Here is a 21,234-nt window from a genome sequence, read left to right as displayed (position 1 = left end):
GTGGTTAAGACTTCACGCTTCCCATGCAGGGGGCGTGGGTTCGATCGCTGGTCAGGGAACTAATATCCCACAAGCTGTGCAGTGCAGACAAAAAAAAAAAGAGAGAGAGAGAGAAAGAAAAGGATTTCCAGAAACCCCCACCCGGGCCCCTCCTCACCTGCCTGAACAATGGGCTCAGTGCTACCTGCCTGGACACGGCCATATGTGTCCACCTCTCTGGGGCCAGTTCAGAAGCAGCCAGGACTCCACCGGCACCCTGAGCTGGGCTGACACCAGTCACTCTCCTCTGAAATGAGAAGGGCACGCCAGGTGCAGGCCCTGCATTTCTGCACCACAGGCTACTGCACTGTGCCAACTCAGTACCAGTGAAATCCTTGGGCTCTCTGAAAGCTCTACTGGTTTCCCTTTGTATACTGGTTATTTGCCTCTGAATGATACCCTCACACACTAGCCCCTGCCAGGGTCTCACCTCCACCCCTTTCTCTGCACTGGCACATCCTGCCAAGCAAGACCTCCTGATTCCCCACCACCAGCGCCCACAGTCTGCTCTCTCCAATACCCAAGGACCAGGAAAATGAAAGGAAAGCAAGATCAAACTAAGGAAGGGAAGGAAAAGCTCATCACAACAGTTGCGATGGTGGCTATCTCTGGGGGTGGAGCGGCTTTTGGAGATTCTGGCAATATTCCATGTCTAGACCTGGATGGTAGTTACATGAGTATTCGTTTTACAAATATCTGCTGAACTAAGTATATATGACTTTATGGACTTTGCTACCTGAGTATACCTTTTCATAGCTTCTTCTTTTTTTTTTTTTTTAAGAAAAATGACTGGGTGAAGGTCACTTAGAAAGGAAAGTCAGGGAGGTCTCTCTATAGACGAAACATTTAGGCTGAACCTTAACGTATAAGGGCCCAGCCATGAAGAACAAGGAACAGCATCCCAGACAAAGGGAACAGCATGTGCAAAGGCCCTGAGGCTGGAAAGGGTTTAGCAATTCAAGGAACTGAAAGGTTCCGATCGGCAGACTTGAGGCTTCCAGCCCTCGCGGTAAAGAGACGGGCGGCCCCGGCCAGGCTGAGGGCTGCCCTGTGACAGACAGCCTGCTCCCTCCTCCATGTCTTCGGAGCTGACCTGTACCTGGCTGATCCTCAGGACTCCCCAGGCCAGGAGACATGGCAGCAAAACACACACCCCTCCCCTACTACCAGCACCAGCCTCCTGGGCTCTGGGCCAGGAACTGTAGACCCAAAAGCCCCTCCTGGAGCCAGAAAAGACTGCTTCCACCACAGACCCTGGCTGCCCCCTCCCTCGGGACGTGTGTGTGAGTACGTGTGTGTGTCTGTCTCCCCCTCCAGACTGGGCACTTCTGGGACACTTGGGTCCTCCAGGGAAGGTACACACAGTAGGTGTCCAATGTGTGTCTGTTGACAAAGGAGCCGGTGGCAGTATCTGACCCAAGGGAAGATGTTATTCTGGTCCAGTGGGTATGTATGGAGTGCTTCCTGATACTGCATTTACTCAGCACCCTTGCTCAAGAAAGGGGCTGCAAAATCAAATCACTGGGGAGTCAGCTAGGAATGCAGACACAGGATGTGAGCCGGCCAGGACGTGGAAGCCCTTGTCGGGACCTGGCCCTCACACCCTGGCCAAGTCCCTGACTCTGCTGCCTGTCACCAGGTCGGCTGTGATGGGGTGCCATCTGCTGGTGAGACAGGAGAAAAGTGGCCAAAGCATGAGTGAGCCTGAGAGGAGGGAGGGAGGACAGGAGGGGAGGGGGGAAAGGAGGGGAAGGGGGAGAGTAGGGAACAACACATCCCTTCTCTCACTAGCCTTGGTCTCCTCACTTGGTTTTCTCACAGCGCCCAGCCTAGCCGCTCAGTTCCCTGAGGATGGATCAAGTCCATGTTCATATTCATTCCCTCTCTCTCCCTCTCTGTCACTCACACACACACACACACACACACACACACACACACACAGAAATCCAGAGGCCTGCCCAGACAACACCACCCCCCCTCGCCCCACCCCACCCCTGCCACCCAGCCCTCCAGAACCCACCAGGAGAAGGAAGTTCCAGATTGTAAGTAGTAAGCCACTGGTTCCCAAAATTTGAGGCAGGGAAGAATCATACAGGGTTCCCATTAACATGCAAGTCACCATGCCCAGCCTCTGAGATTCCACTGTGAAAGCTCTAGAGTGGGGTCCACGATCTGCACGTAAGCAGAAGCAGCCCACAGGGGCTTCCCCCTTCTCCTTACCACCTGAGGCATATATTTTTTTTAATATTTATTTTTATTTATTATCATTTTTATTTTTGGCTGCATTGGGTCTTCATTGCTGCATGCAGGCTTTCTCTAGTTGCGGCGAGCAGGGGCTACTCTTCGTTGCGGTGCGCGGGCTTCTCGTTGCGGTGGCTTCTCTTGTTGTGGAGCACGGGCTCTAGGCACTCGGGCCCACCTGAGGCATGTTAAATGCCCAGTATGGCAGCCTGACACACAGCAGGCCCCAGATAAATGCTAGCTCCTTTCCTTCCCAGCTCACCTTGTTTCTTCCTTCTTCCCATCTTTGCCAGTGCCTGGATCTCAGCCAGCCAAGCCCTCCCTTCCCACACTCTCCCAAGCCTTTCCAAATCCTGCTCTTCTGCAGTAATGATCAATTTTTTAAAGTCATCCCCCCAAACCTGGGAGCCTCCCCCTGAAAAGGAGTGGGTGCAGAGTAGCCTGGCCTGATGGTCCACTGGCTGGATGTGCTGCCATCTGATGCCAGGGAGGGAAGGGTGAGGTCAGAAGCCCCTCAGGGGTGCAAGGACCCAGGGAAGTCCAGGTGGGCATGAGGCCCTTAAAAAGAGGAAAAACTAACTTGGGGAGACAAGAGGGGGATAGAGAGGAGTGCCTGGTTCAGGGGAGGCGAGTCTGAATACAGTGCAAAGTTCCCAACTCTTTGCAAGCTCATTCGAAAAGTCTAGAAGATGATGCTGAGGAGGGGTGAGGGGCTGGAAGAAAGTGGCTTCAACTCAAACCTAGGGGCAGACCAGGGGCCAGATGGAAAGAAGCCCACTTCTTGGGGGTCAGGAGGCCTGGAGTGAGGCAACAAGGGCTGTGAACCAAAGCTCAGGTTACAGGAGGAGCAAGCCTGGCTCTGGAGTGCACCCGTGAGTGGCCGGGGCAGCACGAGTGATGCTTCCCAGGGTTACCTACCTGAGTAAGGTGAGAGCCTGTAACCGAGCTCTCCCCAGCCCAGCCTCTGCAGGGATCTCCCACTCTGCAGCATTGGAACAGACATCCCACCAGGCCTGTGCCCCCAGCCTGTGCACAGGGAGGCAAGCTGGGAAACTCAGCAGAAGGGGAGAAGCCAGGGAAGCTCATTCCACACCCAGGGGCAGGGGCTTAGAGCAGAAGCTACTCCCTTAACTCCTGGATCTCTTGTCTGCTGTTGGGAAGTGGGTTTTACTTTCACTTTCTAGAGTGGCAGGTGGTCCTTTCCCTAAAATCTATTCTTCTCTGCTTGTGAGAGTAATATGTTCATCATAGAACATTCAGAAAATGAAGAATGGTATTTTCTAACATCCATTTGTATCTTATTTCTTTCCAATTTTTATCTATGTATATACACATGTTTAACATAATTGGCATCTTACTGTCTATACAGTTTGGGATCCTTGTTCTTTTCCAATTCACATTATACGTGAGAATTTGCCAGTCCTCATGGAAGCACGTAATGAAATTTTACACACCATGGTTAATAGCTACGTAAACTGCATTATATATTAGCTGTAACAAAAGTTCTTCAAGCAATTTTCTAGTACTGGCTTTTTAGTTGCTTCAGATTGTTTGCGCTTTTACATGAGAACCATATTGGGTTACTTCACCTATCTTTCAAGACCCACATCAATTCCCACCTCCTCCAGGAAGCCTTCCCAGACTCCCAACACCCAGCAATATCTCCCACCTCTGAATTACCACCACCTGTAGTCCATCTGACACGGCTCAGCATGGAGCCCGTGCATCAGTCACTGCTGTCCTAGTGGCGGGCCAGTCTCAGGTCCAGAACTCCACTGCACGTATCCCTGGGAGCTCCCCAGCACTGTGCACACAGCAGGTGCTCAATGCGTGCTGACTGCTGACCCCTCAGATTGCACGAGCCTGATGAGCTCCACCTGCCAAAGGGTCGGGATTGCAGGCGCCCACAGGGGCCTGCTCTGACATTCTGCTTCTTCGTCGGGCACTGAAGAAGTAAAAAGGCCCCCTCATTCAGCCCTGAGTTTAAAGACCCAGCCACCTCCATGTGAAAGTCTCGAGCTTCAGCCAAGACCATCAAAGCACTGAACTCCTCTCCCAAGTTGACCGGCGATCAGCAACCATCTGCCCCCCACCCCAGAACAGCGAGGGCCCAGGCGCTGATGCCAGCCACTTAGGGTTCCAATCCCAGGCACTGCAGTGGCCAGGCAGGGCTGCCAGAGGCCTGGCTTGAGTTTTTCAGTGGGCATGACCCGGGCAGAGAGAGAAGCTGGCTACAGAGTGCCCTACCCTAGACGTCCTGCACACTTCACTCCAGGCAGGGCATCCACTCTGTTCACAGAAATCCCCACCTGGCCTGCAGAGGCAACTGAATTTGCAATCTCTGGTCCTCAGACATGGAAGTCTAAACTCAACACAGCCTTGCAGGCTCTCCGCCTGCCAGTGGCATCCCTCATCTCCCCCATCCCCAGCGGCAACTCTGCAGCGGCCTTGCCCCCCACTCAGGCGCAGCCCTCCCGGTGCCTGGGACACCCGCCTCCTCACTGCTGCCTCCTGAAATCCTCCCTCAAACAGCACGTCCCCAGGAGGACAGAATTCCACTCTCCCAGCTCTGCTGCCCCTCCACCCTGCCCCCTTCACACATCTGGATGAGAATGAGCTGCACATGTGTCCCTCTCCCCTGCACCATTTTAAGGTAGGGGTAGGTTATTCACCACTGAGATCCGTCGATTTGCACTGAACTCCCCATCCCAAGGCAAGTGGGGACACGCAGCCAGGTGACTGGCTGACACCTGGAGGAGGTGCGTTGGTGGTGGGGGAAGGGAGGGACTTAGGCCCCACCTCCAGCCCTTGGAGATGAGAAAAATTAAAAATAATAGCTGCCGTTTATTGAGCTACTCATGCCAAGCACCTTAAGACATTACAATTGCTCCCTTGATGAGGCAGGCACAATTACCATCCCATTTTATAGATGAAGAAATCAAGGCTCCAAGAGGTAAAGCAATCTGCGAAGGAAGCAGGCTAGTAGGTGGCATTGTGGGGATTCAAATCCAGGCCGTATCAGTGGTGGAGAGCCTTGAGCACTCGGGTAAGTGCAACCGTATGAGTGACCAGCACAGGATTCCAGAATTCCTTTCCTGAGGGCCCACAGCCCTCAGTGCACCAGCCAAAGGCTCCCCCCGGCACCACCCCCTGCCAGACTTCCCTCCAAAACCAACAGCAATCTTCAAGTCTGTTTGCTGACAGAGGAGATGCTTCTCTCACTATCGCTCAGTTCAGTAAACACCGCTACGTGCTTTACAAAGTGCCAGACGCTGCTCTGGCTCTTGGCAGGTGGGGGACAAAAGACCACAGGATCCCTCCCTTCCAGGGACACTGAATGAGTCCCACAGAGGAGGAAGGGAGCAAGGGGTGGATGGGGCAGGGCCAAGGGCTTCCTGGAAGAGGTGGTGACCAAGTGCATCTGGAAGGCTGAGTGTCCCTCCACTTTCTGGGCCACCACCCCCTGCCCCAGGACCCTCAGACACACCTGACCAATGGGTGCTCACAGAAACGCTCCACCTTTCCAGTCTCTGGGCCACTACCAGGCAGTAACCTCCATGCAAAGGCTCCTTCATGAAACAGACAGACAGACACAGACACACACAGGCACACACATCCCTAACCTGCCGGTGAAATTCCTCTGTGTGCCGAAGACCCAACTCAAATCCCACCCCGTCAATCATCCCCCAGGCAGACCTGCGTTCACCTCCTCTGTGTTCCTGCAACACACCTGTGGCTCTAAGACGGCACTTACATTCCAGCGGGACACACACATACACACACACACACACACACACGATCCCCCGCTAACTCTTGCACGTGGTGGATCGTCAACAAATATCTGCTGAATTCAATTAAATGGGATAGTTTGCTTAAGTGCTTACAGCCTTAGGGTAGCTGCATGGGCTAAAACGCAATAACCAATTCAACAATATATGACACAATTCAATTAAAACAGTGGAATGAAAAGGGGCCGCCTGACTGTGTGACCTGAAAAAAGCCCACTCTGCCTTCGACCCTCCATCTCCTCATCTGAAATCCGAGGCTAGTCATGCCTGGTGGGTATCATCCATCACAGGGAAGTTGTGAAGATTCAATAAGGCAACGCTTGGGAGGCACCTGCACAGGGCCTGGCACATGGGGCTACCCAGCAGTGCCACCTATTGCCACCTGGTCCAAGGGCACATACACACTTTGAGTCATCAGCAGTCTGAGGGCAGGCAGACACGCTCCCGGCAGATGGAAGCCCTACTCGGTGCTTTTCAAACCTCTGTGAACTATGACCCATAGTAAGAAATATATCTTACGCTGGGACCCCGTATACACAAACTAAACACAACTGCAATAAAAAGTCCATGGAGGGACTTCCATGGTGGCGTATTGGTTAACAATCCACCTGCCAATGCAGGGGACATGGGTTCGATCCCTGGTCCGGGAAGATCCCACATGCCGCAGAGCAACTAAACCCATGCACCACAACTACTGAGCCTGAGCTCTTGAGCCTGCGCGCCACAACTACTGAGCCCGCATGCTGCAAATACTGAAGCCCGCGCTCCTAGGGCCCATGCTCTGCAACAAGAGAAGCCACCGCAATAAGAAGCCTGCGCACCACAACGAAGTGTAGCCCCCGCTCGCCGCAACTAGAGAAAGCCTGTGTGCAGCAACGAAGACCCAATACAGCCAAAAATAAATTTAAAAAAAAACAAAAGTCCATGGAACACAGCTCCTCATGGCGAGGGGTGCATGCTGATACTGTGTCTTTCACCTTCCCTTTCTATCTCATTTCCAAACTGATTCAATAAACCACGTACACGGTGCCCTACAGCTGGAAAAGCCGTGCCCTCACTCACCCAGGGTGTCGGAGCCGCTCTCCACTGTCTCGTTGACCTTCCTCGCAACTCTGGCCACGGCCTCACCCATCTTCCTCAGCATGCAGACTCAGGTGTCCTGCTGCCAGCCACCAGGCTGGTCTGCTGCTCATAAAGGGACCTGCGCTTGGGGAAGACACAGGGCCATGAAGCGCCTGCCCACCACCAGCCAGGGACCCACCCCTGACCCACCCTCCCCGGGGAATCAGGCTGCAGGAAGCACGCAGGGAGGGGTCCAGGCCACTCACCTCCTCCTGAGGGGCCCAGAGCCCAGGCCACATCCGGCTCAGCCTTCAGAGTGACTGATCTGCCCATCCACCCAGCCCTACCAGTTTCCTGGGAGGACTGACACATACGACCTTGCCAGGGCTTGAACCAGTGGCCAGGAGGATGTGAGGATTTAGGTGCGTGCTGGCCTGTGACTCACTTAACAGGCAGAGCAGTGGGGAGAAGGTGGGTACACAAGTGCAAGGAGAGACACCTGTCCCTCCATCCCACAGGCTCGGAGCCCAGTCCACAGGACAACCGCTCCAGCTCCCAGGCCTCCTCAGCCACCTCTGCCAGGTTCCTCCCGCAGGCGGGAAGCGGGGACACAAAGGCAAATGAAACACAGCCCTGCCTGGCCAGAGCTCACTGTCTGGCTGGTGGGTGGTTTCTAAGAATTCCCTTTCCATGCAGCAATATGGAGGGAAAGTTACAGTTTTAGCCACAGATCTGATTGTTAGCCTGCTGCTGAGTTCACTGGCAAGACCCCAAGGAAAAAGGAAGGGGGGCAAGATCACTGGGGAGAAAAGGCTTAAAGAAGGGTGAGGACACAATCAAAACGATCAGGTGTAGAAGACATAAGGGACTCGGGAAATGTCTCCAACTCCTTTTTATTAGAGAAGGAAACTGAGGCAGAGAGAGGGACTCAATGACCTGGCCAAGGTCAAAGTAAGTAAATGGCACTAACCTGGCCCAACTCTACATCCAGTGCTCACTTCTTTACAAAAGTCACCCACATCACCAGCGGCAGCACCCCATGCAGATAATGAATTTGAGGCCCTTTTTTGCTCCTGGATCCCAATCCCAGATCCACAGACAGCTCAAGGAGCTCTAATGAACACATCTGAGGGTCAAAGGCAGAAGAATGTGAAGGGCAGAGAGAAGGCGGTGAGGGTACAAACAGATACCAAGAAAAAGTCCACATGTGCTCAACTGGACAGGGAGGCCCAGTCAAGCCCACTCAGCTGCTCAGGGAGAGTTAGTGATGAGTTCAGATGTGCCTGCATCTCGCCAAGGAAGAAGACAGGCCTAATGCCCAACTTTGACATTTATTAGTTGAGAAGGCTTGGGAAAGATTCCTAACTACTCTGAGCCCCAGTTTCTTCATCTGAGTAGGAGATCTAGTAATACCTGCTGCAGTGGGTTCATATGAGGATTGAACAAAAAATACATATCTTTCTAGCCCAGGGCTCAGGACACATAAGTTACTTAATAAATGCTAGCTGAAATGATGAAACAGTACACGTGCAGATATGATGCCAGCACTTAATCCCAGTTACATACCCATATGACTCAAACAAACAAGTCAGTGGAACTCATCTTTAAGGAATGAGTAGAACTTCCTTCTCTCCACCTCCAGGAAGTCTTCCCAGATTGCCCCAGCCCTCAGCGTTCTCTCCTCCTTAAGTTTCAGTAGCACGCAATGCCTTAGCTCAAGCCACTTAGGTTATTTATGAGCTTTAAAAAATATACATACTTATCCCCACCAGCTGGCCTGCAGACAGCTTAAGGCAGGGAGCAGATATATATTATGCTTTTCCGCTGCACTTTATACCACATACTGAAACAGATGTTCAGTTAGTTTCCCCCAATGGTGATGATGATCAACAGCCATCATTTGGGTTTCAAATCTAAATACAAGTCAACTGACTCTTACAACAAAGATACCATCTAAATGAGAAGGGTCATAAGTCCTAACAATGCCAGGTGGATAACTTGCAGAAGGTGGTCCAGGGTAGAACAGCAGGGAAGAGTGAGGACTATGGAAAACTGGACCCAACACCTTTATCATGCTACCTTGAAGACCAACCCCCTGAGCCTGAGTCACAGCAATGTTGCTGGAATCTTGGTGACTCAGTCTAATGCCTTTATGAATAAGAACACTGAGGACCCAAGAAGGAAGGTAAATCAGCCAAACAGAAACGAAAAACCTAGGTCTCCTAACTCCCAGCCCAGGATCCTTCGTACATACCATGCTCCCTCCTTTTCCTATCTCCAGTATTCATCATCAGTAACCACAAACATGTATTGAGCATCTACTAGGAACAGGGCATAAGACTGAAGAGGGAGGAAGGAAATATAGGAAATAGCTCTGACTTATGAGCTTCTGATGAGGAAGACCTTTCTAAGGAACATCACTGAGGCAATCCTGGCCTCACACAGAGACGAAAGGTAAGGTAAATCTCCAAGCTACCCAGGGTCTGTGCTAACCCTGGTGAGATTGCATATGCTACTTTCAATCAGGCACTATGCCTGCAATTCTACTAGCTACCACCAGGTGGGAGCAGTGGTGCCTTAAGCTAAAAAACCTATTGAAGAAAACTAGTCAAATTAAAAACCTTACCCCTGGTGGTAAGCTCAGACACCCTATAGTGTGGGTAAGAGATTGGACATTGAAGCAGGAACAGCCTGTAAAGTCTAGGTGTCAGAGTAAGTCACTAGAAGGACACGACCCTGACATTCCAGAGGATGCTCTGGATACAGCACAGATGTGCCCTAGGCCCCCAAGAGGTTCCAGCTACCTAAAATCACCAACCCCACTAACTGGCTAGGAAACCACCCTCCCTTCACCTAAAACTACCCATTCCCCAAGGGAGAATTTCTTATAAATTCCAGCTGACAGTCCCTCTCCCAGGTCAGGTGACCAAGGCCTGTCACTTTTTGGCATGGGCAGGGCTGAAATGGGAGGGTGGCAGGGCCATATGTGGTATAAGGCCCAAGATGGGGTAGGAGGGTCCCAGAACTGAGGGGAGAACAAACTTGAGATGACGAGAGTCTGGAGTGGGTCCCCAAAAGAGGTCCTACAAGGTTGTCCAACTTTCCTGACTGCTCCTTCGAGCCCCAAACCAACACTGGACCTCTCTGACCAAAAAGTAGCAAGAATTTATTGAGCATGTAACAGGAGCCCTCAGAGACAGGGGGCGGGGGAGAAATAAGGCAAGCTGCTCTTCCTTTCTTTGGTTTTAAACTGTTTTTAAGAAAAATAGAGAATTGTCTGAGTCACATATGAGTGATGGAGAGAACTATGGACCCACTCCTCACTGAGTGAGAAGCCTCCTAGGCAGGGCCACCTTAGGACATGAGGGGCCCCTATCTATGCAAACAATTTGAGTCAATCAAAGTCAGCATGTCAGCACCATTCTGGCTGCCTAGTCTCATGCAATTCCATGAAAGAAAGACCTTGCCGGCCAGTGGGAGCAATCAGCACGCAAGGCAGCCCTCCTGGAACCAGGCCACAACCACAGGGCCCCAAGACAACCCAACCCTACATGCAGGCTCCCTTTGGGACACTCTCTGATTTTCTGTTACTACTACCCCACAGGCAGGGGTAGTAGTAGCAGAAAATCAGAGAGTGTCCCAAAGGGGGGAAACAGGAACCACCAGCCCATATGGGTCTGTTCTGGGTTTGGGGTCCCAGTCATCAGAGGTCAGCCTTAGAAAACTGCTCCAAAGTGCTCCAAATCCTGGAGACCCTTCAACACAGGGTGCAAACTCATACTCACACTGCTGCTTCCTCAGCAACACATCCCTCTCCACATCCCTCCCCAACTCCTCTTTCTTCAGAGTGTGCATCATAGCCCTGGGAAATGTTTAAATCCAACAAACGTGTGCTGGGCCCTTCTATAAGGCCCTCACTGGAAGAGTAAAGGTACAGAGACAGGGCTTGGGCCAGAATAAGCTTCCCATCAGGTAAGAGAGACTCAGTGACAAAAGGCAGAATGAGGGCTTCCCTGGTGGCGCAGTGGTTGAGAGTCCACCTGCCAATGCAGGGGACACAGGTTCATGCCCCGGTCCGGAAAGATCCCACATGCCGCGGAGCGGCTAGGCCCGTGAGCCATGGCCACTGAGCCCGCGCGTCCGGAGCCTGTGCTCCCCTACGGGAGAGGCCACAACAGTGAGAGGCCCACGTACCACAAAAAAAAAAAAAAAAAGTCAGAATGAGCCAGATGCTGGAGGCCACAAGGCCAGGCCCAAGGACCATGTGTGCCTTCTGCCATGAAGGCACATGGCATGGCTGAGAAGAGGGAACAGAGGCAGGGGCTGAGCAGAAGTACCCAAATGATGAGAGAAAGAGGGAGACAGGAAGCCAGTCTGTCCCCAAATTACTTGGGGAGGGGCTGGAAGCCACCCTATAAGTCTGTCCTCTGCTTCTCTTCGGAGAACTATGAAAGGTTTTTTGAGGAAAGCAGCCTAATCCAGCCAGAGTTTTGGAAAATTATCACCGTTGTGAGCAGTCCCACTGTCAGATGGAAATACCATCCTCCTCACTGGGTTGTTCTGAGAAGTAAATGACGTATAACTTTTGAGAGATCTTCGCAAGCTGTTGCACACCAAGGCACTACTGATATGTGGTTAAACCGCTACAGACGCTAAGTTAGGATATAATAAATGGAATGTCAGAAAAGAAGTTGTCCTGCTATGTGAGAGCTGGCAATAGAGTCCTCCTGTATCTATAACCTGGTTTCACCTGGATACAGGTTTGGGGGGGATGATTTTTGCTTAAACACTGACCCTAACCCTCTGCCAGGGCTCCAGCCCTCATCAGTGAGAACTCTACCTTATCTGAAGCCCCGAGATCTGTGCAAAGGAGCTGCTGTGACACCCCGTCCGCACCAGCTGCTCCTATATTTAGTTACTGGTGTGGGCACTTGGGAACTTTAGAGCCTGGCAGCCGCTCCGAAGGGCAACTCGAGCCTCTTGCTCCATGTGTGCGAGCTCCCCCCACTCCCACCGCCACTGGCTGCAGCGGGTCCTCTGGACCGCCCAAGCTAAGGAGCCACTGGGGAAGTGCGAAGCAGTCGGCTGGATCGGACCCAAGTAGCCCCGAAGGCCCACTCGAGCCCAGACAGAGTTGACCCACTTTTCCACCCAAGGGAACGAAGCCCGCTGGGGCGAGAGCGGGACGGACTGGCGCCTTGTTTTTGAGCCATGAGGTTCCCAGAGCCGCGTGCATGCTTCTGTATGGGCATCTAAGCATCCTCGGGCTGCGCCTCCCAGGACTGAGCGCGGTGGCCAGGCCAGGGTCCCCACGCCTCACGCTAGGGGACCGCCTCACCGTCTTCCCCACCCCCCCGGCGCCCGCAGCCAATGGCTCCTCGTCGCCGGCCCTCCGCTCGCCAGGCAGGCGGGGACTGGGGAGAATAAAGCAGGCAATGAAAGGAGAACGCCGGTGAACGCTGAGGGCCGGGGACTCCCGCGCTACCCGGAGGCCGAGAGGAACACTCTGAGACAGGCGTCTGCAGCTCCCCAGAGGAGAAGCAAACCCCGAAAAGTGTGGCTTCAGGGACGAAATTTACAACAGCCTCTCCCAGCAGGGGCGCCTCCCGCGGGGAACGGAGGCCCCCTCGGTACGGCTTCCCCAGGCTCCCTATTCCCTGGTACCTCGGCGCCCGCTCCCCCGAGCCAGCCGGGGTCCAGCCGCAGTCTGCAAGCCAGAGCCGGCGCGGCGCCGGGCCCCTTGGCACTACAGAAGCCGCAGCTGGTGGACCGCTGCTCCTTCCACGGGGTGACTTGGGGGAGGGGAGGGTACACTACAGAAACGGGGACATTTCTCTCCCTCGCTCCCCCAGCCCCTCCAGCGCTTAGCCTCAGACTACGTTTACTTTGCGGGGCACGAAGGTGGGGCCCCGTTCCGGGCCGCTCTCTGCTCCACTTACGGCGACAATGCCTCCTAGCGCCCTGCGCAGCGCAGTCACGCTCCCTCGGCCGCCGGCGGCGCCCCATGCAGCAGCGGCGAGCTGGAACTGGCCGGGAGGGGGCAGAAGGGCTGCGGTCTCTGAGCGCACGGTCGCCCGGCCAATCGCCGCGCCAGGAGCCGCCCCGGGGCGGGAGCAGGCAGCCGCGCGCAACCAATTAGAGCGCGGGTCCTCACGCGGCGCCCCCGGAAAAGCGGCCTGTGCGCTCTCGTCCGCAGGGTGGATCTGCTTTGTGTTCGGCTTCTGGAGGAAAAACGCTTTGGACAGCGAGAGTGTAGACCGGAACGTGCAACAGATCCCAGGATTAATAGGACTGAGTCTCCAGATTTGTTTTTCTCGCGGGAGAAGAGTTGAATTAGCTAGATCAGGGGTACATTGAGAAAGGTGAAGATGGGACTAGGAAGCTTTTCCCGTGGTGCCTTCAAGGCGCCCATTCAGGTTTTTAGAGGCAATAATTCTGGCTACGCTAAGTTACTTAACCTCTCTAAATCCCAGTGTTCTTCTCTATCAAATAAGAATTAAAATGTATAAAAACGTAGTTCACAGGGTCATTGTGAGGCTTAATACCTGAAAAGTTCAGTGCAGTGCCCGGCACGATGGCTCAGGGAAGGGTGGCTGCTTCGCAGGCCTACATTTACAGAGGATTCCCCACAGACTCTTTACTAGGCACTGTGGGGAGGACCAAAGAGATGAGGCCCCTAACTCAGCCAGCGATGGTGGTCAATGAGTCAAATGCTCTAATAAACAGAAGCGTGTGTTAAATATGTGGGAGTCCTGAAGAAAGAACATTTAATTCTGCCCCTGGGGATTGGGGTAGTTAGATAAGGAACACACATTCACTTGGGTCCTGAGGGATATTATGGGTTAAATTGTGTCTCCCCACCAAAAAAGATATATTGAATTCTTAACCCCCAGTACCTCAGAATGTGGCCTTATTTGGAAATATGGTCATTGCAGATATAATTAGTTAAGATGAGGTCATACTGGCATAGGCTGTGATTGGTGTTCTTATAAGAAGAGAAGAGACACATCGACACAAAGGGAGAAGGCCATGTGAAAATGGAGGCGGGGTAGAATGATGTGTCTACAAGCCAAGGAATCCCAAGGATGTGGGCAAAGATCAGAAATTAAGAAGAGGCAAGGAACGGATTCTCCCTCAGAGCCTCCAAAAAGGAACCAATTCCGCTGACACCTTGATTTCAGACTTCCAGACTCCAGAGCTGTGAGAATAAGTTTTTCTTGTTTTCAGCTACCTAGTTTGTGGCAGTTTGTTACAACAGCCCTGGGAAACTGCTACAATAGGTGAGTCGGAATAAAGGGAAGGGGATGAGAAACACCTCCAAGAAAGTCTTTCAAAACTGAATGCCTGGGCTGCGCCGGCCTGGCCTGGCCTGGCTGAGGGGAGGTGGCGGGAGGGCGCTATGGTGGAGGCTGGGCCACAGGCACCGCCGCCCCCGGGCACCCCAAGCCGGCACGAGAAGAGTTTGGAACTTCTCACTACCAAGTTCGTGTCGCTTCTGCAGGAGGCAAAGGACGGCGTGCTTGACCTCGAGCTGGCAGCTGACACCCTAGCTGTTCGCCGGAAGTGGCGGATTTATGACATTACTAATGTGCTGGAAGGTATCAGGCTGATGGAGAAAAAATCCAAGCATAGCATCCAGTAGAAGGGCGTGAGGCCTGGCTGCAATACCCGAGAGACTGCGGACAAGTTGATTGAGCTCAAGGCAGAGATGGAGGAGCTGCAGCAGCGAGAGCAAGAACTAGACCAGCACAAGGTGTGGGTGCAGCAGAGCATCCGGAACATCACAGAGGATGTGCAGAACAGCTGCTTGGCCTATGTGACTCATGAGGACATCTGCAGATGCTTTGCTGGAGATGCCATCCAGGCCCCGTCGGGCACCAGCCTGGAGGTGCCCATCCCAGAGGGCCTCAATGGGCAGAAGAAGTACCAGATACACCTGAAGAATGTAAGTGGCGCCATCGAGGTGCTGCTGGTGAACTAGGGGGCATGGAGCTCACCACTCGTGGCGGTGCCTATGCCACCACCCGAAGATCTGCTCCAGAGCCCACCTGCTGTCTCTCCCCCTCCACCTCTGCCCAAGCCTGCTCTGGCCCAGCCCCAGGATGCCTCACGCCCAAGCAGTCCCCAGGTGACCACCCCGAACCCTGTTCCCGGCAGCACAGAAGCCCAGGGGGTGGCCGGTCCAGCAGCTGAGATCACAGTGAGTGGTGGCCCTGGAACCGATAGCAAGGACAGTGGTGAGCACAGCTCCCTCCCGCTGGGCCTGACAGCACTGTACACCCGGCTGCTGCAGTCCTCTGCCCTGTTGGACAGCAGTAGCAGCAATAGCAGTTCATCCGGACCCAACCCTTCTACGTCCTTTGAGCCCATCAAGGCAGACCCCACAGGTGTTCTGGAGCTCCCCAAAGAGCTGTCAGAAATCTTTGATCCCACTCGAGAGTGCATGAGCTCAGAGCTCCTGATGTCCTCAGAAGTGTTTGCACCCCTCCTCCACCTTTCTCCATCCCATGGAGACCACGACTACATCTACAACCTGGATGAGAGTGAAGGTATCTGTGACCTCTTTGATGTGCCTGTCCCCAACCTCTGACTGACAGGGGCATGCCCTTTGTGGCTGGGACACAGACTGTCTAACCTGGGGGTTAGACTGTCTAACCTGGGGGCTGCCTGGGGACCTCCCCCCACCCCACCCCTACACAGCTTGAGAGCCGCAGACTCCTGGCTTCCCCAGCCTTCCCTCACTACACAGTTCTGGCCACAAGTCCCACTCCTGCACCAACACCTGTTCTGTGCTGGGAGAGCAGGGGAAAGGGGCTTAGCCTGCTCCACTGTGGAACCAAAGTGTTTGCCACTCCTTTTTTGGGGACTTCCCCTATCTGGTAGCCTCCCCCCGCCCTCCCAGAGTTCAGTTTCAGCTGCCACCCAGTGGCACAGATCCAAGGACCCTCCATCACCCTCCTAGGGCATCTCGTCCAGCCCCATCGCCCTGTACCTGCCAGCCCCTCCCCCTCCAGGAGGAAGCATGGGGTGGGGCTGGGCACTTGCCAGCACCTAGCCTAGCCTCCTTCACTTCTCCCCATGCAGATCACACCGCTCCTCTGTACCGCTCATGTGCCCGTTTCTGCTGGACCCTTGGCCCTGAGAACCTGCTGGGGGCGGGGGGAGGAGCAGGTTGCTAACAGGAGGAATGGAGATCTCTAGCTAGGAATCTGGGTGGGAGAGTCCTAGGAATCTGGGTGGGAGAGTCCCTGAGGATTGGTCCAGCCTCCGTCTGACCCGCAGCTCCCCTCTTGTTCTTTGGGTTTTTTTTTTTTTGAATTTTTGAATTTTATTTATTTTTTTAAACAGCAGGTTCTTATTAGTTATCCATTTTAGACATATTAGTGTATATTTGTCAATCCCAATCTCCCAATTCATCACACCACCACCATCCCCCTCCGCCGCTTTCCCCGCTTGGTGTCCATACATTCGTTTTCTACATCTGTGTCTCAATTTCTGCCCTGCAAACTGGTTCATCTGTACCATTTTTCTAGGTTCCACATGTATGCGTTAATAGATGGTATTTGTTTTTCTCTTTCTGACTTACTTCACTCTGTATGACAGTCTCTAGATTCATCTACGTCTCTACAAATGACCCAATTTCATTCCTTTTTATACCTGAGTAATATTCCGTTGTATGTATGTACCACATCTTCTTTATCCATTCATCTGTCGATGGGCATTTAGGTTGATCCCGTGACCTGACTATTGTAAATAGTGCTGCAGTGAACATTGGGGTGCATGTGTCTTTTTGAATTATGGTTTTCTCTGGGTATATGCCCAGTAGTGGGATTGCTGGGTCATATGTTAATTCTATTTTTAGTTTTTTAAGGAACCTCCATACTGTTCTCCATAGTGGTGGTATCAACTTACATTCCCACCAACAGTGCAAGAGGGTTCCCTTTTGTTCACACCCTCTCCAGCATTTGTTGTTTGTAGATTTTCTGATGATGCCCATTCTAACCGGTGTGAGGTGATACCTCATTGTAGTTTTGATTTGCATTTCTCTAATAATTAGTGATGTTGAGCATCTTTTCATGTGCTTCTTGGCCATCTGTATGTCTTCTTTGGAGAAATGTCTACTTAGGTCTTCTGCCCATTTTTAGATTGGGTTGTTTTTTTTTTTTAATATTGAGCTGTGTGAGCTGTTTATATATTTTGGAGATTAATCCTTTGTCTGTAGATTCATTTACAAATATTTTCTCCCATTCTGAGGATTATCTTTTCGTCTTGTTTGTAGTTTCCTTTGCTTGCAAAAGCTTTTAAGTTTCATTAGGTCCCATTTGTTTATTTTTGTTTTTATTTCCATTACTCTACGAGGTGGATCAAAAAAGATCTTGCTGTGATTTATGTCAAAGAGTGTTCTTTTTGTGTTTTCCTCTAAGAGTTTTATAGTGTCTGGGCTTACATTTAGGTCTCTAATCCATTTTGAGTTTATTTTTGTGTATGGTGTTAGGGAGTGTTCTAATTTCATTCTTTTACATGTAGCTGTCCAGTTTTCCCACCACCACTTATTGAAGAGACTGTCTTTTCTCCATTGTACATCCTTGCCTCCTTTGTCATAGATTAGTTGACCGTAGGTGTGTGGGTTTATCTCTGGGCTTTCTATCCTGTTCCATTGATCTATATTTCTGTTTTTGTGCCAGTACCATATTGTCTTTTTTTTTTTTTTAAACATCTTTATTGGAGTATAATTGCTTTACAATGGTATGTTAGTTTCAGCTTCACAACAAAATGAATCAGTTATATATATACATATGCTCCCATATCTCTTCCCGCTTGCGTCTCCCTCCCTCCCACCCTCCCTATCCCACCCCTCCAGGCGGTCACAAAGCACCAAGCTGATCTCCCTGTGCTATGCGGCTGCTTCCCACTAGCTATCTACCTTACGTTTGGTAGTGTATATATGTCCATGCCTCTTTATCGCTTTGTCACCGTTTACCCTTCCCCCTCCCCATAGCCTCAAGTCCATTCTCTAGTAAGTCTGTGTCTTTATTCCTGTTTCACCCCTAGGTTTTTCATGACATTTTTTTTTCTTAAATTCCATATATATGTGTTAGCATACGGTATTTGTCTCTCTCTTTCTGACTTACTTCACTCTGTATGACAGACTCTAGGTCTATCCACCTCATTACAAATAGCTCAATTTCGTCTCTTTTTATGGCTGAGTAATATTCCATTGTATATATGTGCCACATCTTCTTTATCCATTCATCCAATGATGGACACTTAGGTTGTTTCCATCTCTGGGCTATTGTAAATAGAGCTGCAATGAACATTTTGGTACATGACTCTTTTTGAATTATGGTTTTCTCAGGGTATATGCCCAGTAGTGGGATTGCTGGGTCATATGGTAGTTCTATTTGTAGCTTTTTAAGGAACCTCCATACTGTTCTCCACAGTGGCTGTATCAATTTACATTCCCACCAACAGTGTAAGAGGGTTCCCTTTTCTCCACACCCTCTCCAGCATTTATTATTTCTAGATTTTTTGATGATGGCCATTCTGACTGGTGTGAGATGATATCTCATTGTCGTTTTGATTTGCATTTCTCTAATGATTAGTGATGTTGAGCATTCTTTCAGGTGTTTGTTGGCACTCTGTATATCTTCTTTGGAGAAATGTCTATTTAGGTCTTCTGCCCATTTTTGGATTGGGTTGTTTGTTTTTTTGTTATTAAGCTGCATGAGCTGCTTATAAATTTTGGAGATTAATCCTTTGTCAGTTGCTTCATTTGCAAATATTTTCTCCCATTCTGAGGGTTGTCTTTTTGTCTTCTTTATGGTTTCCTTTGCTGTGCAAAAGCTTTTAAGTTTCATTAGGTCCCATTTGTTTACTTTTGTTTTTATTTCCATTTCTCTAGGAGGTGGGTCAAAAAGGACCTTGCTGTGATTTATGTCATAGAGTGTTCTGCCTATGTTTTCCTCTAAGAGTTTGATAGTTTCTGGCCTTACATTTAGGTCTTTAATCCATTTTGAGCTTATTTTTGTGTATGGTGTTAGGGAGTGATCTAATCTCATTCTTTTACGTGTAGCTGTCCAGTTTTCCCAGCACCACTTATTGAAGAGGCTGTCCTTTCTCCACTGTACATTTCTGCCTCCTTTGTCAAAGATAAGGTGACCATATGTGCGTGGGTTTATCTCCGGGCTTTCTATCCTGTTCCATTGATCTATATTTCTGTTTTTGTGCCAGTACCATACTGTCTTGATTACTGTAGCTTTGTAGTATAGCCTGAAGTCAGGAAGCCTGATTCCTCCAGCTCCATTTTTCGTTCTCAAGATTGCTTTGGCTATTCGGGGTCTTTTGTGTTTCCATACAAATTGTGAAATTTTTGGTTCTAGTTCTGTGAAAAATGCCAGTGGTAGTTTGATAGGGATTGCATTGAATCTGTAGATTGCTTTGGGTAGTAGAGTCATTTTCACAATGTTGATTCTTCCAATCCAAGAACATGGTATATCTCTCCATCTATTTGTATCATTTTTAATTTCTTTCATCAGTGTCTTATAATTTTCTGCATACAGGTCTTTTGTCTCCTTAGGTAGGTTTATTCCTAGGTATTTTATTCTTTTTGTTGCAATGGTAAACGGGAGTGTTTTCTTGATTTCACTTTCAGATTTTTCATCCTTAGTGTATAGGAATGCCAGAGATTTCTGTGCATTAATTTTGTATCCTGCTACTTTACCAAATTCATTGATTAGCTCTAGTAGTTTTCTGGTAGCATCTTTAGGATTCTCTATGTATAGGATCATGTCATCTGCAAACAGTGACAGCTTTACTTCTTCTTTTCCGATTTGGATTCCTTTTATTTCCTTTTCTTCTCTGATTGCTGTGGCTAAAACTTCCAAAACTATGTTGAATAAGAGTGGTGAGAGTGGGCAACCTTGTCTTGTTCCTGATCTTAGTGGAAATGCTTTCAGTTTTTCACCATTGAGGACGATGTTGGCTGTGGGTTTGTCATATATGGCCTTTATTATGTTGAGGAAAGTTCCCTCTATGCCTACTTTCTGCAGGGTTTTTATCATAAATGGGTGTTGAATTTTGTCAAAAGCTTTCTCTGCATCTATTGAGATGATCATATGGTTTTTCTCCTTCAATTTGTTAATATGGTGTATCACGTTGATTGATTTGCGTATATTGAAGAATCCTTGCATTCCTGGAATAAACCCCACTTGATCATGGTGTATGATCCGTTTAATGTGCTGTTGGATTCTGTTTGCTAGTATTTTGTTGAGGATCTTTGCATCTATGTTCATCAGTGATATTGGCCTGTAGTTTTCTTTCTTTGTGACATCCTTGTCTGGTTTTGGTATCAGGGTGATGGTGGCCTCGTAGAATGAGTTGGGGAGTGTTCCTCCCTCTGCTATATTTTGGAAGAGTCTGAGAAGGATAGGTGATAGCTCTTCTCTAAATGTTTGATAGAATTCGCCTGTGAAGCCATCTGGTCCTGGGCTTTTGCTTGTTGGAAGATTTTTAATCACAGTTTCAATTTCAGTGCTTGTGATTGGTCTGTTCATATTTTCTATTTCTTCCTGATTCAGTCTTGGCAGGTTGTGCCTTTCTAAGAATTTGTCCATTTCTTCCAGGTTGTCCATTTTATTGGCATAGAGTTGCTTGTAGTAATCTCTCATGATCTTTTGTATTTCTGCAGTGTCAGTTGTTACTTCTCCTTTTTCATTTCTAATTCTATTGATTTGAGTCTTCTCCCTTTTTTTCTTGATGAGTCTAGCTAATGGTTTATCAATTTTGTTTATCCTTTCAAAGAACCAGCTTTTAGTTTTATTGATCTTTGCTATCGTTTCCTTCATTTCTTTTTCATTTATTTCTGATCTGATTTTTATGATTTCTTTCCTCCTGCTAACTTTGGGGTTTTTTTGTTCTTCTTTCTCTAATTGCTTGAGGTGCAAGGTTAGGTTGTTTATTCGAGATGTTTCCTGCTTCTTAAGGTGGGCTTGTATTGCTATAAACTTCCCCCTTAGAACTGCTTTTGCTGCATCCCATAGGTTTTGGGTCGTTGTGTCTCCATTGTCATTTGTTTCTAGGTATTTTTTGATTTCCTCTTTGATTT

The 21,234-nt window shown here is 50.1% G+C and overlaps 1 protein-coding gene and 1 pseudogene across 3 annotated transcripts in view; one reads left to right on the top strand and one right to left on the bottom strand.

Moving 5' to 3' along the window:
• The window catches only part of LRRC20 (leucine rich repeat containing 20), a 66,587-nt gene extending 53,379 nt beyond the window's left edge, over window positions 1-13,208 (bottom strand). For 2 of the 3 annotated variants that reach the window (XM_030862486.2, XM_060286593.1), the window contains exons 1-2: window positions 13,070-13,208; window positions 7,131-7,269 (exon numbers count right to left, since the gene is read on the bottom strand). In XM_030862486.2, the coding sequence (XP_030718346.1) occupies window positions 7,131-7,212 (82 nt within the window). In that variant the 5' untranslated portion in view covers window positions 7,213-7,269; window positions 13,070-13,208. The remainder of the gene's footprint in view (window positions 1-7,130; window positions 7,270-13,069) is intronic. The other variant, XM_060286592.1, reaches the window with a different exon arrangement.
• Window positions 13,209-14,425: 1,217 nt separating this feature from the next.
• Window positions 14,426-15,745, top strand: LOC115856329 (transcription factor E2F4 pseudogene; annotated as a pseudogene).
• The last annotated feature ends 5,489 nt before the right edge of the window (window positions 15,746-21,234 follow it).

This window comes from Globicephala melas, chromosome 16, assembly GCF_963455315.2.
Source record: "Globicephala melas chromosome 16, mGloMel1.2, whole genome shotgun sequence".
NCBI classification, from domain to species: Eukaryota; Metazoa; Chordata; class Mammalia; order Artiodactyla; family Delphinidae; genus Globicephala; species Globicephala melas.
The sequence above is the reverse complement of the archived record's forward strand: the minus strand, read 5'-3'. Positions and strand labels throughout refer to the sequence as shown.